General features: G+C 34.7%; 2 protein-coding genes across 3 annotated transcripts; one reads left to right on the plus strand and one right to left on the minus strand.

Moving 5' to 3' along the window:
• The first annotated feature begins 252 nt into the window (after positions 1-252).
• LOC144847878 (NADH dehydrogenase [ubiquinone] 1 beta subcomplex subunit 4-like) lies at positions 253-4025 on the plus strand. Its single transcript, XM_078704438.1, has 3 exons — positions 253-384; positions 1734-1877; positions 3183-4025. Exons 1-3 carry the CDS (start codon positions 259-261, stop codon positions 3243-3245), a joined length of 333 nt encoding a protein of 110 aa, XP_078560564.1. The 5' UTR covers positions 253-258; the 3' UTR covers positions 3246-4025.
• A 512-nt stretch (positions 4026-4537) lies between these two features.
• LOC144847826 (death domain-containing protein 1-like) lies at positions 4538-20397 on the minus strand. Of its 2 annotated transcripts, none has more exons than XM_078704357.1 (11): positions 19787-20397; positions 14411-15068; positions 13972-14161; positions 13215-13409; positions 12184-12360; positions 11542-11770; positions 10901-11075; positions 10117-10377; positions 9316-9679; positions 6156-6216; positions 4538-5650 (listed from the first exon to the last, which is right to left on the minus strand). In XM_078704357.1, the coding sequence occupies exons 1-11, from the start codon at positions 20334-20336 to the stop codon at positions 5337-5339; spliced, it is 3174 nt and encodes a 1057-aa protein (XP_078560483.1). In that variant the 5' UTR covers positions 20337-20397; the 3' UTR covers positions 4538-5336. The 2 variants fall into 2 exon arrangements, with proteins under 2 accessions (XP_078560483.1, XP_078560484.1); XM_078704358.1 differs by lacking the exon at positions 19787-20397 and adding an exon at positions 16160-16244.
• Positions 20398-20973: the final 576 nt, after the last annotated feature.

Consider the following 20973-nt stretch of genomic DNA (forward strand, 5'->3'; position numbering starts at 1 on the left):
CCCGATGTTTTTATTTTCTTAATTGCCGCCCTCTATTTATCCACAAGCGCCATCAAAAAATCATAAAACTTTTTATTTTAATGGAACCATTTACTACATATTTATTTTAATTTTAATCAATTTAGCATTTAAAGCTTACGTTAACCATAAAATAAATTAGGATTATTATTTTAATTTATTTTAATCAATTGAAATGAATATAGATATTACAATAATACTATTGCTGATTTGTATTTTTTTTTTGTAGGCAGAACAAACATGGATGCCTTCAGAGGAGTACCAGCCGAAGAAAAGGCAGCTGAATTAGAACGAGCTGCCTTACGAGATGTTTACAGGAGAGAATATCAACGAAATATTCAAAATCCAAGTCATAAGGGTTATTTGGTAAATTAACAAAATAGTTATAACCGGTAGAAAACCGGGTAATAAAGCCTGGCTCTTTTTAGGTAGGGCCTAGCTAGGCCTAGGCCGACTGCGGGAGGCGGTTTCACATTTTGTTGACAAAACCACGTTCTGTTGGCTGCTGAGCAAACAACCTTGCCTACTACAAAATTCAGGGCTAGGCCTAGCCCTCTAGTCTAGGCAGACCCTCCTAAGAGAGTAAAACCAGGGGTGTGGTGGAGGATTCATTCTAGGCGGACCATCCACATATTTTATGATAAAAAGTAAAAAATAATTTAGGCCTATTTGAAAAAAATAAACTTATTATTTGAATAACTAATACTAATAGGCCTAATTATTTTTAATTTAAAGCCCCCTTCCCTACGTTTTTTAGATCTAATTTAAGATCACAAACTATATTTAATGTAAAAATAATACTATATGGTCCTATTGCGATAACTTTTTTCGTCTTTAAACGGTTAAAAATGTGAAAAATAAGTCGATTCTAATAATTATAGCGGCCCGCTATAAATCCCAAAATGCATTGCGCGCGGATTGATATTTTTGTTTTTCACCTGTAATTCGCCCGCTTTTCGATCGATCGTGAGGCCAAAACAAATGGAAGACTCCTAACTTTTCAGCGAAAATACCGGGTTTTCCTCGATTTGTATCAACGGAGTCTGGCAAAAATAGAAAGACAATTAATGCAGCAACTATACAACGTTAGGCTAGGTATATAGCTAGCGTACGATGTTCGTACGTTACCGATGTTTACCAGCTAGGCCTACAAAACTAAGCCTAGCTAGGCTAGGCCTAAGACCGTCCACGAGAGGTCGATCGCCGCGAGCTACTTAGGTAGTGCATTGTTTCTCACTTTTTATCATAATTTACCATAAAACGTACATTTAAGACAAGGAATGACATGGTTTAATGTTTTTAAAGTGATATATATGTATTATTTTTCAAAAAACGTCCAAAATTGCAGGGAAGGGGTCTTTAAGTATATATATATAGGCCTATATATAATTATAGATATCTCTTATTTTTGAATTATACATAGGCCTGCCTGCAACTAGACTAGATCCGTCCTACAGTACAGTAAATGTATTGACAGTACAGTACACAGTAATTAATAATAAATAATAAGAGGCCTATTTTATTCAACAGATTGTGCTACAGAAGTAGTACGTAAGATGGCCATTTTTTTAAGTGTCCCTGCCCTGTTGCTTCCATGGTCGCCAGTCAGTAAGCTTCTCTTTATACTACCTCTCTATAGGAAGACCATGTTCTCATTGCAATAAGTCTACAGTATACTGTAGTTTTGATCAAGAATAATTTAATATCTTCCACAGCTTGATCCTGCAGTCAAACGATGGAACTATGCCCGGGTCAATTCATACATGTTCTACAGGGCAACAACAAAAACAACTTTATTGGGTATAGTGTTTGGACTCATCCCACCAGCTTTAATAATGTATTATGTAACAAATGCAAAGGTAACTCAAATATATTTTCTAGGTGCAGTAATAAAAAGTTATTACTACTGTATATACTGTACCAATAATTTTTGTGCTAGTGGTACAGTTCCCCTGAAACAATAATTGTTAAAGATGTATTGTCCCTTGAAACACAAAAAAATGAAGGTCAGAATATTCTAAATTTAAATTGGCCATATCAAAGTAATATTAAAGTTATTCACTTTAAGTCGAAAATTCGAGCCAAAAACAACAATTTTACGTAATTAACAGCTAAATTAATTTGATTACGTTTCGTCTGGAAAATCGTCGCGAGCGAAAGTAAACAAAGATCAAACCATGATTATACATTATGCATGATGCTAATTAGGATTGTTTACAACTCGTCACGGTTGAGAAGGTGTTTTCACACAGATCGCAAGGAAGTTTTATGATTATGCTTACAGAGTAGCCAAATAAGCGCGTTGCATTATGAGATATGTTTTGATCGAAAACTTTGACTGGAAGTCAAAGTTATTTTTTAAACCAAAAAACGTCTGTATTTCAGTTAAATGATTTTTTTTTCAACTAATTTTTGGTGAAAGTTAATAACTATTATGATACTTCAAAATGACCCACTTTTTTTCGAAATCTTTGGTTTTTTATTTTTTTGGAATTTGACAAAGGGACAATACATCTTTAACAAAAATGTTGTTGAATATTCCATTTTTATGTAACAAAATAGTCATCCACTTTGAAAAAAAATGTATTTACCTGAAAAAAATGTAATTTAAAGCAAAAAAATGGTCAAATTGGCTGCCAGTCAATGGATTTTTGGTTGAATTTTACCATTTATTTTGTCATTTTATAAGTGAAAACATTATTTCTTTTCTTCTTTTTTTCTATGGAAGTGATTAACTTTATTAAAACAACAAAATAACATTCAAATTCTGATTTAATTAATCTTTATTTTCCAATACATCTTTAAAAAGATTTAAACAATTGTTTTGGTTGAATATGCCATTTTTATTTTGAATGTTACATAATAGATATTCCCTTTTTATCAAAAATTTGATTTAAAAAAGGAAAAATGAAGCCCATTGTCTGTCAGACAACAGGGGTGATTTTTTGTTATAGTTAACAATTTATTTGTTTATAAATGAAATATTTATCTTTCAAAAGTTCATTATATTTGCTGTTTATTTAAAACTCTTTATTTTTTATTTATCTTTATTTTTCATGTTTTGTGGGACAATAAGTATTTAAAAGAAATATTGAGAATTATTATGAATAATGATCCAGGAAATTTAGTTTATGAAAATCATAATTTTATGAATTTTGTTACAGACTAAGCGTGAAGCTGCATACAAAGCGGGTACAGCAAAACCACCACGTAACCTCAGATTGTAACTACAGACTAAAAACTTAAAATATATTGTGTGTTATATTAGTTATGGCGGCACGGATTTGGTGCTGTTTTTGATCTTGGTGTACTGAACAGTACAGTTACAAATATAATTCATCCAAACAGCTGTTAAAAATGTTGGAATACTGTGTAGTTTAACAGATGGAAAAATTACCAATAGATATTAATGGGAGAAATTTAAAGTTGATTGAAATAAGGATTGATACAGTAGAGTTTTTGCAGTTTATACCATGGAATTTTGTAAATCCACATGATGCAACAAAATCAAATTGCTTTTGATTATTTATGGAACAGAATTCCTAACAACTAGGAATCAACACATCATCAGGATTCAGGACATCATCTTCTTTTAAATTATAAGGAAAATATAAACAATAGACAGGAAGACAATGTCCTGTTTGCAACATTTTCGCAGGACACGTCATTAAATTAAAACTGCAATGAAACAAACATTCAATACTGAAATTTGATTGAAACGCATCTACAATAACATTTATCAATTTAAGTTTTGATCGAAGAATATCACAGTACAGTATGTATATAACTTGATGGTTTAAAGCTCTGTCTACGCTATCAAACTTTGTGTGACAAAAAAATGTTATGTGCCCATATATAGACATGATGATGTCATATCACTACCATATTTGGGCACATCACACTTTTTATGTCAAACTAGTTTGATATTTTAGACAGAGCTTAACATCATTGTATAAGTATACTGTTGTTATTGATGTTGAAATCTTGAATAAAATTAATGTAGATGATTTTGAAAAGTTTAATAATTTTGTAGCCTGTCACACCTGTAACAGGTGCAAACAATGCCTTGTAATCCTAAAGTCGCATGATAAATGTTCTTGTTTTTCTCACTCTCCCTCTCCCTAAACCCATCGAGATAATTATTAATATGGTCGATGTCTGCCGCGAACGACCATGCCAATTAGTCTTAAATTCATCTGAATGATGGATGAAATTAAGCCAAAACTGTTAAAAGCACCTTTGACTGGTCCTATCATGGACAAAGTGATTCTCTCGTCCAGTGCCCACCTTGACCAAAGGAGAAGCATAAGCCAATATAGATACAGATACTAGATGCATAAGAGTCAGCAGTGGTGATTTCAAATGCTTAATTACCCAACTCCATCATCACCCGATATTCCCAGATGGTCTCCCATCCAAGCTCTAACCGGGCCCAACGTGATCTGACGAGAACCGGTGTTTCAAAGTGGTAATGCCGTATATCGCGATATAATAGATAACATAATAAACATGATACATCTCCACTTATAGTTTTTATTTTTCAAAATACGTATTATAATTTAAAGTTTTAGTGTACATGTATTTTTCCTTTATTAAATTAAGAATCTATTCAATTATTTTTGTACATTATATACATGATTGGTATCACATGTGAAATAATCAATGTTAAGCGCTGTATTTAAAAAAACTTCGCCCAGTCGCAAATTGACATTAGCAAATCTGTGTCTTTGGTCCCAACATAGAGCAGTAAACAAATCATATGATATATCAATATTAAATATAAAAAGATTGTTTCTCAACAGACAGATACATTTACAGCATTGGCAGTCGTCCAATAAAATAAATGCTGTTCTTAAAATCGAATTGTTAAATAACATGTGCATCTCCAGTTGGAATGAACCTAGAAACGTCAATTAAGTTTTGATTGAGCCGTCTAACTAATAGTCCTAAGCTCTGTTTACACTATCAAAATAGTTTGACACAAAAAATGTGATGTGTCTAAATATGGTAGTGATATTACGTCATTATATGGACACATCACATTTTTTGTAAAATAGAGTTTGATAGTGTAGATAGAGCTTAAATCTCTGTCTACACTATCAAACTAACAAAAAAGTGTGATGTTCCCAAATATGATAGTGATATGACGTCATCGACTCCATATATATCGTGTCCATATATATATATACACATCACATGTTTTTGTAACATAAAGTTTGATAGTGTGGACAGAGCTTTATGCACTCAGTAATAATGATGTGATCTGATTGCCCATGCGCACACTCTTGCTATTCTTCCATTATCCCATTATGAATGTTTCACTCTTCTTCATCTCTCGTTCCTTCAGATTCCATATCCATTTTTCTGTCCTTCAGTTCTTCCGATAGGTCATAGCATCCGCAATTTACAAGAGCTGCGGACAATTTCTTTTCCTTGTTGTAAGCCTTCGGCATCATACACCTCCACGTTATCAACATATCCAGCACCTGAGCTTCTTCCGTTTTCGAAGGGTTCCGTCGCTTGATGCTCTGCATACGGTTCCTTTTGATGCCCAGACTTGTGGCGAGTTTTTCCCATTCGCGTCCTACTAGTTCCTTGGAAAGCCATCGTAGATTTTCGTTAGAAACCATTCCTAATAGTAGACGTAGAAATAGTTGTTTGTATAGAAGAATAAATACGGTAAGTATTAAATACCAAGAACCATGTACGGACGGACATACGCATCCAATCCAACAGCGAGTAACTCCCGAACTACAGAATGGACAACTATTTTATAATTGATCGTGCTTACAAACAAGTATCATTTGAGGCTTAGGGAGTGGAGTTGAAAGAGTATGGAGTTACAACTCTGGCACTAGGTCAGCTGGATCTTGAGATTGGAAGGCAATCACGTTAACCACCAAGCTACAGCTCCACCACTTAACTTATCTTTGGAACAAATTCTTTGGATTCTTTTTTTAACAAATTTCCTTCGTCCATGACAATTCAAATAAACTTTTGGAGGAGAGCGCAGTCAATTCACCTTGTATTTGTTGTCACTGTACGTCATTTAGTCAACCGAACTGGTCTCTATTCCAATTCGTTAAAATGGCTCTAATTCGCGCAGGCGTTTACGCTTAAACAAAGGACTGTCCTACCTTCACCATCAAGCGCGGTTGTCCTGAAACAACTGGCAGGCATCAGTGGATCCGGTTCCGACTATCACAAAGCAGAGGAACAAAGAAATATAACGTTATTGTGTTGGTAAACCATAATATGATGAAATTGTTTATTTGTTTATTGCGTTTAACATTAAAGCGTTTATTATTATTGGTTAGAAGAGGATGCTGAGCTCTGTGTTTTATCTGTGGCTGCGAAACTATCAGTTTAACAGAAACCCGCGGAGAACTATGTACATATAGTCTAGGACCTGGGTCAGATTTGTATGCATTTAATTTAGGAGAGAATATCTCAACTGTTATAGGATAATTTGACCCCAACGAACAACATGGAATGTGTGCCAAATTCGCTATCCGGGACGAACATGCCCAAAATCGGGGTCAAAGGTTAAAAATGTGTGGCTCTTCATCTCGACAACCACTTGTCATACAGATTTGCTTTTGGTGTCAAATTGTTCAGAATATACATATTTATATTCGGTCTAACACAACTTTTAGCAAAAAAATTACCGGAAATGCTTTTACTGACCTTTGACCCAAAAATGACAAAAAAATACATTTTCAGGTTAAATTATTCTTTAAAATGCCAATGAACAAACTGTATGGTATCAAATGAAAGCATACACAATATGCTACCCATTTCTACCCAACTTGTATTGAACATTTTTAATTATGAAGCTAATTGTATGGAAAATGTGCATATTTTGGTTATTTTTATACAAAAAATGAATATTTGGTAGCGTAATTGTTATGTTTATTTATATAATATTAAATAATTTAAGTGTTTGGAAAACTATTTGGTATCAAATGAAAGCCCATAAAATATTCTATCCATTGCTACCCAACTTGTATTAAAAATCTGTAATTATGATGCTAATTTTGTTATAAATGTGCATATTTTATTATTTTTTTACTAAAATGAGTATATTAAATAGTGTAAATTTATTTTGGTTTATTTATAACATTAAATAATTCATGTGTTCTTTTGGTGTCAAATTGTTCAGAATATACATATTTATATTCGGTCTAACACAACTTTTAGCGAAAAAATGGCCGGAAATGCTTTTACTGACCTTTGACCCAAAAATGACAAAAAAACACATTTTCGGGTTAAATTATTCTTTAAAATGCCAATGGACAAACTGTATGGTATCAAATGAAAGCATACACAATATGCTGCCATTGCTACCCAACTTGTATTTAATTATGAAGCTAATTGTATGGAAAATGTGCATATTTTGATTATTTTTATACAAAAAATGAATATTTGGTAGCGTAATTGCTATGTTTATTTATATAATATTAAATAATTTAAGTGTTTGGAAAAACTATTTGGTATCAAATGAAAGCCCATAAAATATTCTATCCATTGCTACCCAACCTACCCTAAAAAATCTGTAATTATGATGCTAATTTTGTTCAAAATGTGCATATTTTATTTATTTAAAAATGTAACATATTGGACAAACACCCAATATGAATAATATTTTTAGTTAAAATTAATGTCATATAGTCTAGGACATGGGTCAGATTTGTATGCATTAATTTAGGAGAGAATATCTCAACTGTTATAGGATAATTTGATCTAGACTACCCTCAGCCTAGATATAAAAAAATACAACATAATTAATATCTAAAAGTGATAAAACATTAAAAATTGGTTCAAAATGCTTGGTAAATTTACCAAGATCTTCCAAACACTTGAATTATTTAATATTATAAATAAACCAAAATAAATTTACACTATTTAATATTCTCATTTTTGTAAAAAAATAATAAAATATGCACATTTTAAACAAAATTAGGATCATAATTACAGATTCTTAATACAAATTGGGTAGCAATGGATAGAATATTTTATGGGCTTTCATTTGATACCAAATAGTTTTTCCAAACACTTAAATTATTTAATATTATATAAATAAACATAACAATTACGCTACCAAATATTCATTTTTTATATAAAAATAATCAAAATATGCACATTTTCCATACAATTAGCTTCATAATTAAAAATGTTCAATACAAGTTGGGTAGCAATAGGTAGCATATTGTGTATGCTTTCATTTGATACCATACAGTTTGTCCATTGGCATTTTAAAGAATAATTTAACCCGAAAATGTGTTTTTTGGTCATTTTTGGGTCAAAGGTCAGTAAAAGCATTTCCGGTCATTTTTTCGCTAAATGTTGTGTTAGACCGAATATAAATATGTATATTCTGAACAATTTGACACCAAAAGAACACTTGAATTATTATTTAATATTATAAATAAACCAAAATAAATTTACACTATCTAGTAGGCCTATACTCATTTTTGTTAAAAATCAATAAAATATGCACATATTTTAGAAAATTAGCATCATAATTACAGATTTTTAATACAAGTTGGGTAGCAATGGATAGAATATTTTATGGGCTTTCATTTGATACCAAATAGTTTTTCCAAACACTTAAATTATTTAATATTATATAAATAAACATAACAATTACGCTAACAAATATTCATTTTTTGTATAAAAATAATCAAAATATGCATATTTTCCATACAATTAGCTTCATAATTAAAAATGTTCAATACAAGTTGGGTAGCAATGGGTAGCATATTGTGTATGCTTTCATTTGATACCATACAGTTTGTCCATTGGCATTTTAAAGAATAATTTAACCCGAAAATTAGTTTTTTTGTCATTTTTGGGTCAAAGGTCAGTAAAAGCATTTCCGGTCATTTTTTCGCTAAAAGTTGTGTTAGACCGAATATAAATATGTATATTCTGAACAATTTGCCACCAAAAGCAAATCTGTACGACAAGTGGTTGTCAAGATATAAGAACCACACATTTTTAACCTTTGACCCCGATTTTGGGCATGTTCGTCCCGGATAGCGAATTTGGCACACATTCCATGTTGTTCGTTGGGGTCAAATTATCCTATAACAGTTGAGATATTCTCTCCTAAATTAAATGCATACAAATCTGACCCAGGTCCTAGACTAATAGTCAGTTCCACGCCTCTTCACACCCGCGGAGAATATATGTACATAGCACAGTACTGTTGGTATTTGTCGCAGCCAGACATAAGATCAAAGGACTATTACGATTTCCTATCTTGGCAAAGCTAAAATAACGAACAGCACTTACTTTTGGTATGGAGACTGCCAATTTACATAATAGATCCTTTGGCGTTCTCAATACGCTCGTCTCCATCTTTTCTTTTGCTTTCTGTTCCTTCTGACCCTTGGCCCCTCCAAAATCAGACGACTTATTTTTCTTTTCTGCCGCCTTTGCTTCCGATTCGCGTAGAAGGATTTCTTCCGGATCGTCTGGTTCGTCGATTAACACTCGTGACTGTCCGTAGAATTCGGCAACTCCTCGGTATTCCGACGAACTATAGTTTCCGAATGAATTGCGTTCTTTGATGGTAAATTCTACTGTGTTGGTTCGCTGAGTGTGGAAAGTTAATTTGAGTTCCTCGTGGTCTACAATTTTTACATTTCCCGTAAGCCTAAAATATAGAAATGAAAGTTAAAATAAGTCATGCTATATACACCAACTGCGCTTTAAAATCTATGGTACAGTTTAAAGCTCTATCTACACTACCGGTATCAAACTTGGTGTGCCCATATATGGACACGATGATGTCATATCACTGCCATATTTAGGCACATCAAACTAGTTTTTGTAGATAGAGAGCTTAAGAGTCTTGTGCCTGTTATTTACCCGAGTATCGAAGTTAGCGATAATTGGTCTATGAAGACAATTTTAGCGGGTAAATATTAACCAAACATGAACTGGCCTTCCTTACACTTACATACGGTAAGCGTTAAGTTCACTGTGCCCATGAAGTAAACTTAACCGAGAAAGTAACTAAGTCTGAACGTGTCTAATTAAATGTATAAAGTAAACATTATAAGTACGGCCTAATGATAAACCAAACGGTACCTCAATGTAATTTCTTGGCCCTCTGTCATCGGTATATCTGGACTTGGTTCCGGAGGCCCATCATAATCGTCGTTATTCAGTCGTCTGCGTACGTTTTCAAGTTGGCGCGTCGGTACAATCTGAACTATGATTTTCTCGGGCGAATCAACTTTGTGATAAAGAATAATGTTTGCGTATTTCACTTGTAAAGCCTGCTCGAATGTGGTGGCAATCTGTTTGGGTGTGTACTTGGTTTCAACGCCCATTCGTAGAACTAACAAACTGTTTTATGAAAAAGAATACGTCATTTATATACTCTGTACCTCTTGATCCATGGTTGATAAACAAAAGTGCTCGATACATACGCAGAACAATATATATCATAATATATATTATATTTTAGCTTCCACAATATCAACCGTTAAAGTACGTTACTGGACCACCAAACTAGAGTTATTGTCTTTAATATTATCTGCACTTTATAACATACGATGTGCGGACATATGCTTATCGACCTACTTAACGTACGTGTCGTTTGATACGAATAGGTATATACAACTGAGATAATCAAATTATAGCTCAACATTATCGATTAATTTAATCAGTCGATTCGATTTATCAATACTATAGCCTTCTAAGCGGTTTACTGATTGATAAATACCAGGTAAATCGATTAATCGATCAACATGACGTCTTATAAGCGGTTTATCGATTAATATGAATCATAAATCGATCAGTCGAATCAATTTGTGTAAAATACGTTTTAGCATTCAATAACCGGTATTTGATATTTAAAGTGTCTTACCTTTCAACTGGTCTTTTTAAATCTAACGAAACAACATCTTTACGAACTTGTTTTATTTCCACTTTCTCCAAATCGTTCCATGCTCCATTTTCCGTCTGTTTGTACAAAGCGTGAAGAAAATCGTCTGCGTCTCCGCCATAACTGCTCTTCTTTGTCTTCCGAATTATTATTGCACCTATTACATAATATACATAGGCCTATATTTCATTTCAACATTTCATTTATTTATTTATTGACTTTCATTTTACGTTACAATATTGTCATAGTATAATACATTGTAAACAAAATGAAACACAGAAGAAATGTTTTTAAAAAAAAGTATACAAAAAGCCTAAACAACCAAAATCATAGTCCAGACTCTGCGTAAAAAAACGAACGCGTCATAAATAAAATATGGTTGCAGGAGAGCTGATAATGTTTACAAAGCTAGGTTGTTATCAGTAATTGGTGTTATGGCACTATTTAGATTATTATATAGTTTGAAACGTTTTTCGTCATAATGTAACAAAAAGTGAAGCTCATCTTCTACCTCACCAGTGTTACAAAGACGATAGAGTGGGATCTGGGGAGAGATAATAATGATAAACATCAGATTTATAGCCAGAGAACATCTAAACCGTTCTACATGTTTTCTAACATACCTTCTGGTACCATTGGTGGTATCTCTTTTCTCTCTGACTTGGAGGCCTTGTTACCTGGTGTGTTTCCCTTATTTGGATTTGGAGGGCAAGGCATAGCCACCGATATCGGCTTTTCAAACTTCTTATTCGGTGTGTGCGTCATGTGCAGTATAGGACTGGCTCCGATTAAATCCGAACAGTGCCGAAAACGGGCTTTCAAATCAGTGGCAACCGATTCAGCCGGTTGAATCTAAAGAAAGGGATATTGAATTGAATTGATCACTTTATTTCAGAATAAATACTCCATATATACAACAAAGAATACAAAACGGAAAATCACACTAAAATAGGATTTTTTCCCATTTAGTGAAGAGATTTGAATATCGTAACAGATCGTTCGTAGATCATGTTCACTATTCACCCCAATCCCCTAGTCCGACTACACTTAACATAACCACCTATCCTCAATATCATCATCACTGTCACCAGCTTATCAATACTTTCCTCGATATTCTCATTTGTTACCACCAACCTCATCAACACCCGGTATCGTGTCTAGCAACAATATACAGCCTCACTCTTTCTTGTTATTAGGCATGACACGGTACGGGAATCGACGGTCAATTCTATTCTCAAACATTTTATATCGTTTGTATTAGTTACCTGCAGTGATACGCTTACTAACGTACATGCGCCCTGTGGATATGTGATGGCCACACGGTGATCAGCTGTGGACTTAACAACGCCTCCTTTCTTACCGATGGTCATCTTATCTTTGACCATACGTGCTACAACTGCAAATGACGTCAGTCGAGTTATTGCCACTTCGACAAACTGACCCTGATATAAAACACAATCAATAAGTTATTATAATAACCTCCTTAATCATTAGTACATAATGTAATGGATAAATCACAATACGGATAGATAGAATTAAAAGCATCTTCTTGTCCACCAAAAATTTAGATATCTTCGTCAAAATCGACCACTTTACACTTAGGCCCAAGGAATTTGTTTATTTAAAAAATTCTAACAATTTTGTGTGTTCGGTGTATGTAGGAATACATTGGTCTGAATGCAATCTGATTCTTGAGTAAGGATCATGATCCTTATTGGGCCTAACATATAAAAAAAATCTGGTATTAAGACAAAGTACCCAATTATTTTATCGTTATTTAACCCTTGGTTCCAACTAGAGACGCGACGCAGGGACGTAACGCAACGTAAAGCTTGGTTCCCACTAGAACGTAACGCAAGGACGTAAACGCAACGCAAGCGTTTTAACCAATGACAAGCGAAGTTATAGACAGTTATCAATCACAAGCGAATAAGCCATCGCTTGTGATTGGTCAATTCACTTGCGTTGCGTTACGTCCTTGCGTTGCGTCGCTAGTGGGAACCACGCTTTAGTGATTTTTTCAATCACTGGCGATGGATTATTCAAACCGTCCTTGCGTTGCGTCCTTAAGCTTGGTTCTCACTAGAGACGCAACGGAAGAACGTAGACAGAACGCAAGGACGTAGACAGAACGCAAGCGAGTTGACCATTGATAAGCAAGAGTTCAGATAATCCATCGTTTGTGATTGGTCGAACGTTGCGTTACGTCCTTTTCTTGCATCTATAGTGGGAACCAAGCATAAGTGGGGACCAAGTTTTACTTTGTACATATTTATATTTTGTAGTTGATTTTTACCTTATAGTCTGCTATGCTAGAATCAGTAGCCAACGGTTGCAAAACTTTCCAATATACCGTTTTTACAACCTCAGGATTATCGTCCGATAGTTGTTCTTCCTTGACCACTTTTTGTTTGACGACAATCTCTTTCGCGTTTGCCACTCGGGCGTTTATTTGATACGGTATTGCGACGACGATTGGGTATGACAGAAGCTAATATTAATAAACAAATAAATTGATTGTTTTATTAATATCTGCATTGTTTAAAGCTCTGTTTACACTATATCAAACTTTATGTGACAACAAATATGATGTGCCCATATATGGACACGAGGACATATTTATACCATATTTGGGCACACATTTTTTGGTCAATCTAGAATGGTAATGTAGACATAGCTTAAGATACAACATGCACGTTAGAGGGCAAATTATAGCGAGATGATTAGAGAATGAACATAGGCCCTAGATGTCCATTGTTTTTGTATTCAGTTGGATGCAGTTTATTACTCGTTCTCTACCCAATTCTCTCAATGCTGCAATATTTGCTCAGTTATCATAGGAATATTTGATAATTTCAGCATCTCATTTACGGTAGCTGTATCATTAAGGGTTCGTTATGGTATGATACTAAGAGATAATGTGAAACATATTACCAAATATTCCTATGATACTGGAGAAATCTATAGATACAGTAGTAGGCCCTACCGAGTCACTACATTCGAAGCTATTTAGTAGAGGCCTATTACAATTCCTATGACCATTGTTTACTAACCTCGTAGTCATCGCCTCCTTCTCCTGCACTGCTATCTCTCAGTTTAATGCAGTTGCTTATCACCTCTTCACTGTCCTCTATCGCGTCACCACTGATGTCATCTGGGTAACAGCTTAGAGAAGAAGATGAAACTTCACCGTCTCGACATCTCAAGAAGCATGCGATCTCGTCATCAGATGGTAGATGCATTCTGTGAATGGAAGTTATTCATAAAATGGAAATTAACGTTGAGGAAAGAAGGCCAGTTATAAGTACTTGAATGACGATAGTAAGAACAAAGATAGGAGAGGAGAGAGAGAGAAAGAAAGAAAGAAAGAAAGAAAGAAAGAAAGAAAGAAGGAAAGAAAGGAAAAAGGAAAGAAATAAAGAAAGAAACACAGCAAGAAACACAGAGAGAAACACAGAGAGATGATGGTAATATATAACCAATACCACTTACGTAAAATGAGGCCACTCCAATGGCTTATCCTTGTTGTTCAAATTTGGAGATTTTGGTCTAGGTGTAGGTGGAGGGGTCTCATCCCGTTTAGCTGCGTTTTCTTCATCTCCTTTTGTGTTTTCTTGTTGTCCATCTTTAGTCTGAACATTACCGTCGGTTGATAACTCGGGTTCTGTATTGTCTTCAACTGACTGATTTTCTTTATCATTAACCAATGCATCTTCGTTCTGAATTGGCACATTATTCTTTGAATCATTATCAGTCGTTACGTCATCTGTAACTTCTCCTGTACCGCCGCCATCCTCAGTTGGCTTCTCTTTATCGTCACCTGCCGCCGTAACATCTTCGGCAACATCATCTACCGCCGCGTCATTTCCGTCTGCAATCGCGGCATCATTCACAGCCGCAGAATCGTCATTTTCTGTTGCTTCTTCACCTTTCTCTTCACCAACTTGTGAGGAACTATCTTCAGTTGTTTCTTCTGTCTTCTCCCCTACGTCATCGATGTCTTCTACCTCTTGTACATCGGCTGCTTCTTCCGTTGCCCGTTCCGTTTCCATCACTGCTTCACAGGCAAGCGTTTCAGTTTCTGACGCTAGGTTTGATGCTTTTGCTAGGTCGTCCAAAGCCTTTTTAAGCGAAAGATCGGACTCGTTATCTATAAAAATAAATCCAGAATGTATAAATGTATATTGACACTTACTATAACCAACCGATAACAATTAAACTCGCAAAATGACATTGATTATCAGAGGAAGACTTCATTTGTATAGACCAGCAGCCTTACACAACATAAATATTACTTTACTACATTAGTGTGCAAAACAAAATGTTCGTTTCTATAGCAACTACAATAAAATGTAATGCTTTAATTGGTTAATCATTGATTAACTAAATTTTATTCTACTACGTGACTATACGAACGAATATCAGACGAGTCAATCGATATAATATATTAACAACTTTCAATATAATGTACATCATTAAACCGTCGTAAAAATTATCCGTAAATAATTAATCTCGTAAAAAGGAACGGAATAAAAATACTTTATAATAATGAGAATGAGGCTATACTGTAGACCAAGAGAATAATATAATAATTGTCTACAGGATTGTGCAGAAATATTAAAACGTAGAATTGTTAGGTTGGGTTTAGGCCTATACAGTTATTATTTATTTATTTTAAATGCTTTTGTTAACAAAACTCATGTATCCAATAAACAGGGAATAGCAATGTACGCGGTTTTCAATCCTATTAGTTTCAGTTTACCTGCCTCGTGCAAACACTCGGGTGATATCAAGTAAATGGTCGATCGAAGTACAATTCTGTAAAATTTGTTATCGTATCATAACGCTTCGAGTGATTTTATTTTGGCCTACTTGAGACCATAGAGATATTAATGAAATCTCTATGATGAGACAAACTGTTTATACGAATTGCAAGAGAAATCAAGAGACAAGCTTAGGCTTAAACTTAAACAAAATTAACGTAATGGTAGACTATCATTATCTCTATCAGATCTCATACCCAGTCGTGTTAAAAAAACTAACTTGGCTTATATAGTATCAAATTGGAAAGTGTGTCAACGATTTGCCACACACGACAAAATGAGGCAACAAATATGGAGAGGAGAGATATATGGCTATCTACACCAATGATGCAACCCTACAATGTATCTTTTTTTTACAAAACACCACACTAATTCCTAAATTCGATATAAATACACAAATAAATTCGCTTCTGCCTACCTCGAACAAAACTGCAAGTATACCAAATTACACAAAGTGTCCATGTAACATGCTGCGCAAGAATTCAACCCAGTAGGCCTATTACAACGTCGAAATCCTATGGTGTACAAAATTCCCACACTATATCCAATATTATCAAATTCGGTCGTCTATATAGTTTCAAATTCGGGTAGCTATAAAATGAAGCTATACTTTTGAGGGCACAGTATTAAAATCCAGGCTCAACATAACAGGTTGACGAATGAGTTGTAATCAAACAGTAGTCTTTTTAGTCTCCGTGACAAAGTACACATTTCGTCATGGTCGTTGGCAATCAGACTCAGTTTACCGTTGCTATGTCGAAAAACCGGATGAACTATTCGATATCATTATTTCGTGATGTCTCAATGAACATGTGACGAGTAAAATCTATAAATATAATTAATTTAACCATTCATCCGACAAAGAGATACATATTAAGACTTCCTATTCGTGATTACATGGTTAGCTGGTATAATGGATGATATTAATGTTGAATTTTAATTGGTTTTATTTGAAAATTAAAGTTAAGAAAAATTGTATACAATAAAGGCACAACACTAAAGAAATAATTAAACACAATGGAGTTAATTAACAGAGCTTGAGTGTTGGATTAAACAATGCAATATTAATATTCAAACATGATTTCTGATTTTTTGGTAGTGTCCCATCTTATTTGGTTTTAAGTGCAAACTTCATACAACACATTCTCTTGAAAGGTACGGCACCCCTTTATACAATTTCTAAAATTGCATTATACGCAAAGATTTAGCAGGAAACATAAGCTCTGTATACACTAGCAAACTTTATGTGACAAAAAAATGTAATGTGCCCATATATGGATACGATGACGTCATATCACTACCATATTTTGGCATATCACTACCATATTTGGGCACATTACACTTTTTTGTCAAATTAGTTTGTTAGACAGAGCTTTAGGGCAGGTGGAGTCATTTATTTCCCAAGTCCTTCCTTACCCTCCATTCAAAATGAACTAGTCCTATATGTTATTAATTAACTTATTTGAGACTTTATAGTTAAGCATAGTATAGACTATTATTAAACTTAATCATCATAATAGCCTGTTTCAATGTAACAATGTTAAGTATAGCCTACGGTTGTCGATCGATATGGGCAAGTAACTGAAGATCGACAGGTTTGTTGATAACAAACTAATCACGTAACCTTACGAACGTAAGTAAATTCATAAATATATGTGAGTGCCATGACTCGGTATTGTGTAAATAACAATCGATTACAGTACACACAAAAAGAACGCGTGTCGGTAAATACCTTTGAAATAGGTAGTGCTTCCATGGTTACATCAAACAAAGTATTTCTTGTAAAGGGTATGCTTGTCACAATTTATTCGTTTTTGTGTAAAGCGCAGTTATAGTAGCATCAGCACACTATGTCACTCTCTCTATAAAGAAGCTTAAAGTTACGGGTCTTTTTTTAAACATTCTTGTACATTGGTACTGGAATATTTACCGCTATATGTAGGCTACCTAATTGTTACGAACAAAAATCATATCTTACTCCATTGCAATGTTGTCGTTAATAATTACTATATAAATACTACTAATACTGATATGGAATGAGAAGACGGTATTACGTCTTTGTACGTAATTGTACGTGAAATCAAAGCAATAGGAATTCGTAACAGTCCTTTGATCTTATGTCTGGCTGCGACAAATACCAACAGTACTGTATAGGCTAATGTAAATACTGTACTCTCCGCGCGACGTACCGCAGTCACAGATAAACCCTTTGATCTCGGACCTCAGCAACCTAGTTGTTAGATTGAAACCTACAAATTAAACGACAAAACGGTATCTCGTATCGTCGTGAAACTATTACTTACTTTGTTACGGTACCGTATCACTCAGACGTGCTATAGACACCGGTTAATCGGAATTACGTCACATGGTAAACGTGAAACACACTTCCAACAAACCATACCAGTAAAATAAAATAACACTCAACAACAAAACGGTGTCGCAGTGTTGTTTAAAACTAATAGTTGCCATGGCGAGATAAAATACATAATGAAAGGAAAATTATCAAAACCGTGACCATGACGTAAATGCTTGTTGATTCTATTGTGCTCTTTATGAGGTAATTCATTTACCTGTATGGGAAGAGAAAGACGTGACATTTATCATTTCTCTATTAACATTTTTAATGGTACGGCAATAATACAAAGGGTAACCAAGACATAAGAAGCATGCATTTTTTTAAGACCCGAAAACTAAAAAAATAACAGAGGATTTCACATTACGTTCCCCAATAAACCCATACAAAGAAAGACAGAAACGGACGCAACACACGGACGTACGCGCACAGAGCAAGTAGTTTGACCAATCACGACACGATAGATCATTGCATTACATCCTACTGTCCCTTGTGATTGATTGTCCATTGCGTTGCTTCTACGTCGTTGCGTTGCGTCCAACTGGGACTGAACCAGCTTTAAAACAAAAATAAATTACTAAAACTAAATTTAAAGAACCAAGTAAAAAAGTTACCAGATGGTGTGACATCAAGTGATATTCCGAAACAACACGAACGACAACATAAAAGCAGATGAACGTTGACCAACAACTGACCACTGGTCACTACCGAACGTTTATGCGTAGTAAACGTGTTATATGGTAAATGGTAGATGTTTCCTTTAAATAATCAGTCGTCAAATCCACTCGGTGGTATCGATGTACAGTACCAACATACTCCAAGCAGTGTCATTCAACTATTTACTAACCTGAGGCTCTTCTTCAAGGACAAAGTATTAACAAATTATATCGTATTGTTTCACCATGGTTTACATTGTAAATATAAAGTAATTCAATTTTAGTAGTGTTGTGTTGTGGTGAAAGTGCATGCATGTGGTATAGCGTTAAAATTAACTGTATATCGGCAGGTGGTGAACATGCAACTCAGTGGCTTAGAGCTGGAAAGATCACATGACAGGGTCATCCTTATGCTTGATAAACCGTCGAATCTGTACAATATTACAATACTTTCTCTCTAATGTATACTGTAAGCCTACTAGAGAATGGAGCGGCAACTCTTTTACAAAACATGGCCCAAATATTAAGTTTAAATTCGATTGTTAGCATGGCATGTATGCCTAAGCAAGGGAATGCGGTTGATGACGACAATGCCATGGGTATACCAGGCCTAATTCTTACTCGACAAACCAGGCCTACTGTAACCAAGTTGTGAAAAAGAGAGTGTGGTATGATCAAGCAGTAACCGACGAGTTGCCAAAGTTACATGTTGAAATAATTGAGTATAATAGACAACTCTGTCCCAATCCCATGGTCCTACCACTTTTGATCCCCGTCCTGCCATACCAAGGAAAAAACAGAAAATGTCCTTATCCAAACATCACTATCCTAGTGTTTTCTACTAAAAGGGTGGGGTCCGCCTGTGGTCTGCTAAAAGGGGTGGGGTACATTTTTTTACCAACTTCTAATCAATCTTTATTATGTTTGAATTCCGTGGATGCAGAAATATGTCCTAAAATATACCGTCCTATCCATATTATCTATGCTTCCCATTTATCAAAAGTAGACAAAACCAAAGTAATGGATTTACCCCTACCTTCAGACTGACGGGCTAGTTTTCCCTTAACCTCTGACATAGCCGTTCTCACTTTTTCCAGTTTCTGACAAAGCTCCATTGTTTGAGTCTTTCGTGAGTCCAGAACATTACATATATCTCTAAATAATTCGCCATAGTCATCAGCATCGTCTTGGTGTTTACTTTCTAGACGTTCACTTGCATCATTTAATATGTGCACATAATCAGTTAGACTCAAAGTATCTCCATTTACACGATCCATATCCCGAGAAGACGTCTCAGAATCTGAGCTATGAGAGCTTAAGTTATCTCCATTATCTTTATTAGGATCAGTGCATATATCAGCAGAGAGTTCATCGAAAATTGACGGTTCGTCTTCACCACTTTTATCATCACAAGAAATAGGCCTAGTCCCATTATGACCTAACGTATCCTGGGTTAAGATGTCGCTTTGAGTCTTCTTTCTTTGACCCCTTCTTCCACTTTTTGGTCTGTTATTCACTCCATTAAAACTACTGACTGAATCCTTGTCATGACTCTGACAACGGCTTCTGTTTTTGGTGCTAGACATTCTGGTTGAATTCAGTTCTATAACTGCAACATTTTTTTTAACGCCAATTCACTTAAGTGGTCCTTTCTGTTATACAGAATTCTTGTGTCAATTTGAAGTTACTATGCGTTTTATTGTCCGAAAACAAATCTTATCGATCCGGGTCGTTTAATGTACTTTGAATACGAAGAAGAATAGCGCCTTTTGAAGTACAATCAAAGAGAGGAACAATGATGCACAAACAAAGGTAACACGATCACATTTGGTAGAATAATGCGATACTCGCGAGATTTAGTTATCCGGGTGCTTATGTACAAGTTTTGGTACATAATCATAAAATAATGTTAGTCCTCGTGTATTGCTCATGCACGCATGTCCACACGCACTATGCCACAATGGCATTGAATGTCTCAACGAATACGGTTCTCAATTTAATAATGGTCACTATAAGTAATTATGTGATACTCAAGGATTGAGTTAAATACGCATTTTCCGTAATGTTAGTCCACGGCGTATTGTACGTACAATTAATGGTATTGAATTTGTCGATGAGTTCTTTTACTTACTTACAATGGGCTTAGTAATGTTTATATTAGTAATTGTAATAATAAAAATACATCCACTTTAAACGAATGGTTCCAACTGGATAATCTCATCA

The sequence above is a fragment of the Antedon bifida genome, chromosome 7, assembly GCF_963402885.1.
Source record: "Antedon bifida chromosome 7, ecAntBifi1.1, whole genome shotgun sequence".
In the NCBI taxonomy this organism is placed as follows: Eukaryota; Metazoa; Echinodermata; class Crinoidea; order Comatulida; family Antedonidae; genus Antedon; species Antedon bifida.

What these genes read in the sequence shown, in the direction of transcription:
- LOC144847878 (XM_078704438.1), top strand. Translation starts at nt 259, where the DNA reads ATGGATGCCTTCAGAGGAGTACCAGCCGAAGAAAAGGCAGCTGAATTA. An exon ending in CAAGTCATAAGGGTTATTTG is followed by an intron (nt 385 to 1,733) that starts GTAAATTAACAA and finishes TATCTTCCACAG; the next exon opens with CTTGATCCTGCAGTCAAACG. An exon ending in ATTATGTAACAAATGCAAAG is followed by an intron (nt 1,878 to 3,182) that starts GTAACTCAAATA and finishes ATTTTGTTACAG; the next exon opens with ACTAAGCGTGAAGCTGCATA.
- LOC144847826 (XM_078704357.1), bottom strand. Translation starts at nt 20,336, where the DNA reads ATGTCTAGCACCAAAAACAGAAGCCGTTGTCAGAGTCATGACAAGGAT. An exon ending in ACCACCAATGGTACCAGAAG is followed by an intron (nt 11,076 to 11,541) that starts GTATGTTAGAAA and finishes ATTATGTAATAG; the next exon opens with GTGCAATAATAATTCGGAAG. An exon ending in GGCCAAGAAATTACATTGAG is followed by an intron (nt 9,680 to 10,116) that starts GTACCGTTTGGT and finishes TCTATATTTTAG; the next exon opens with GCTTACGGGAAATGTAAAAA.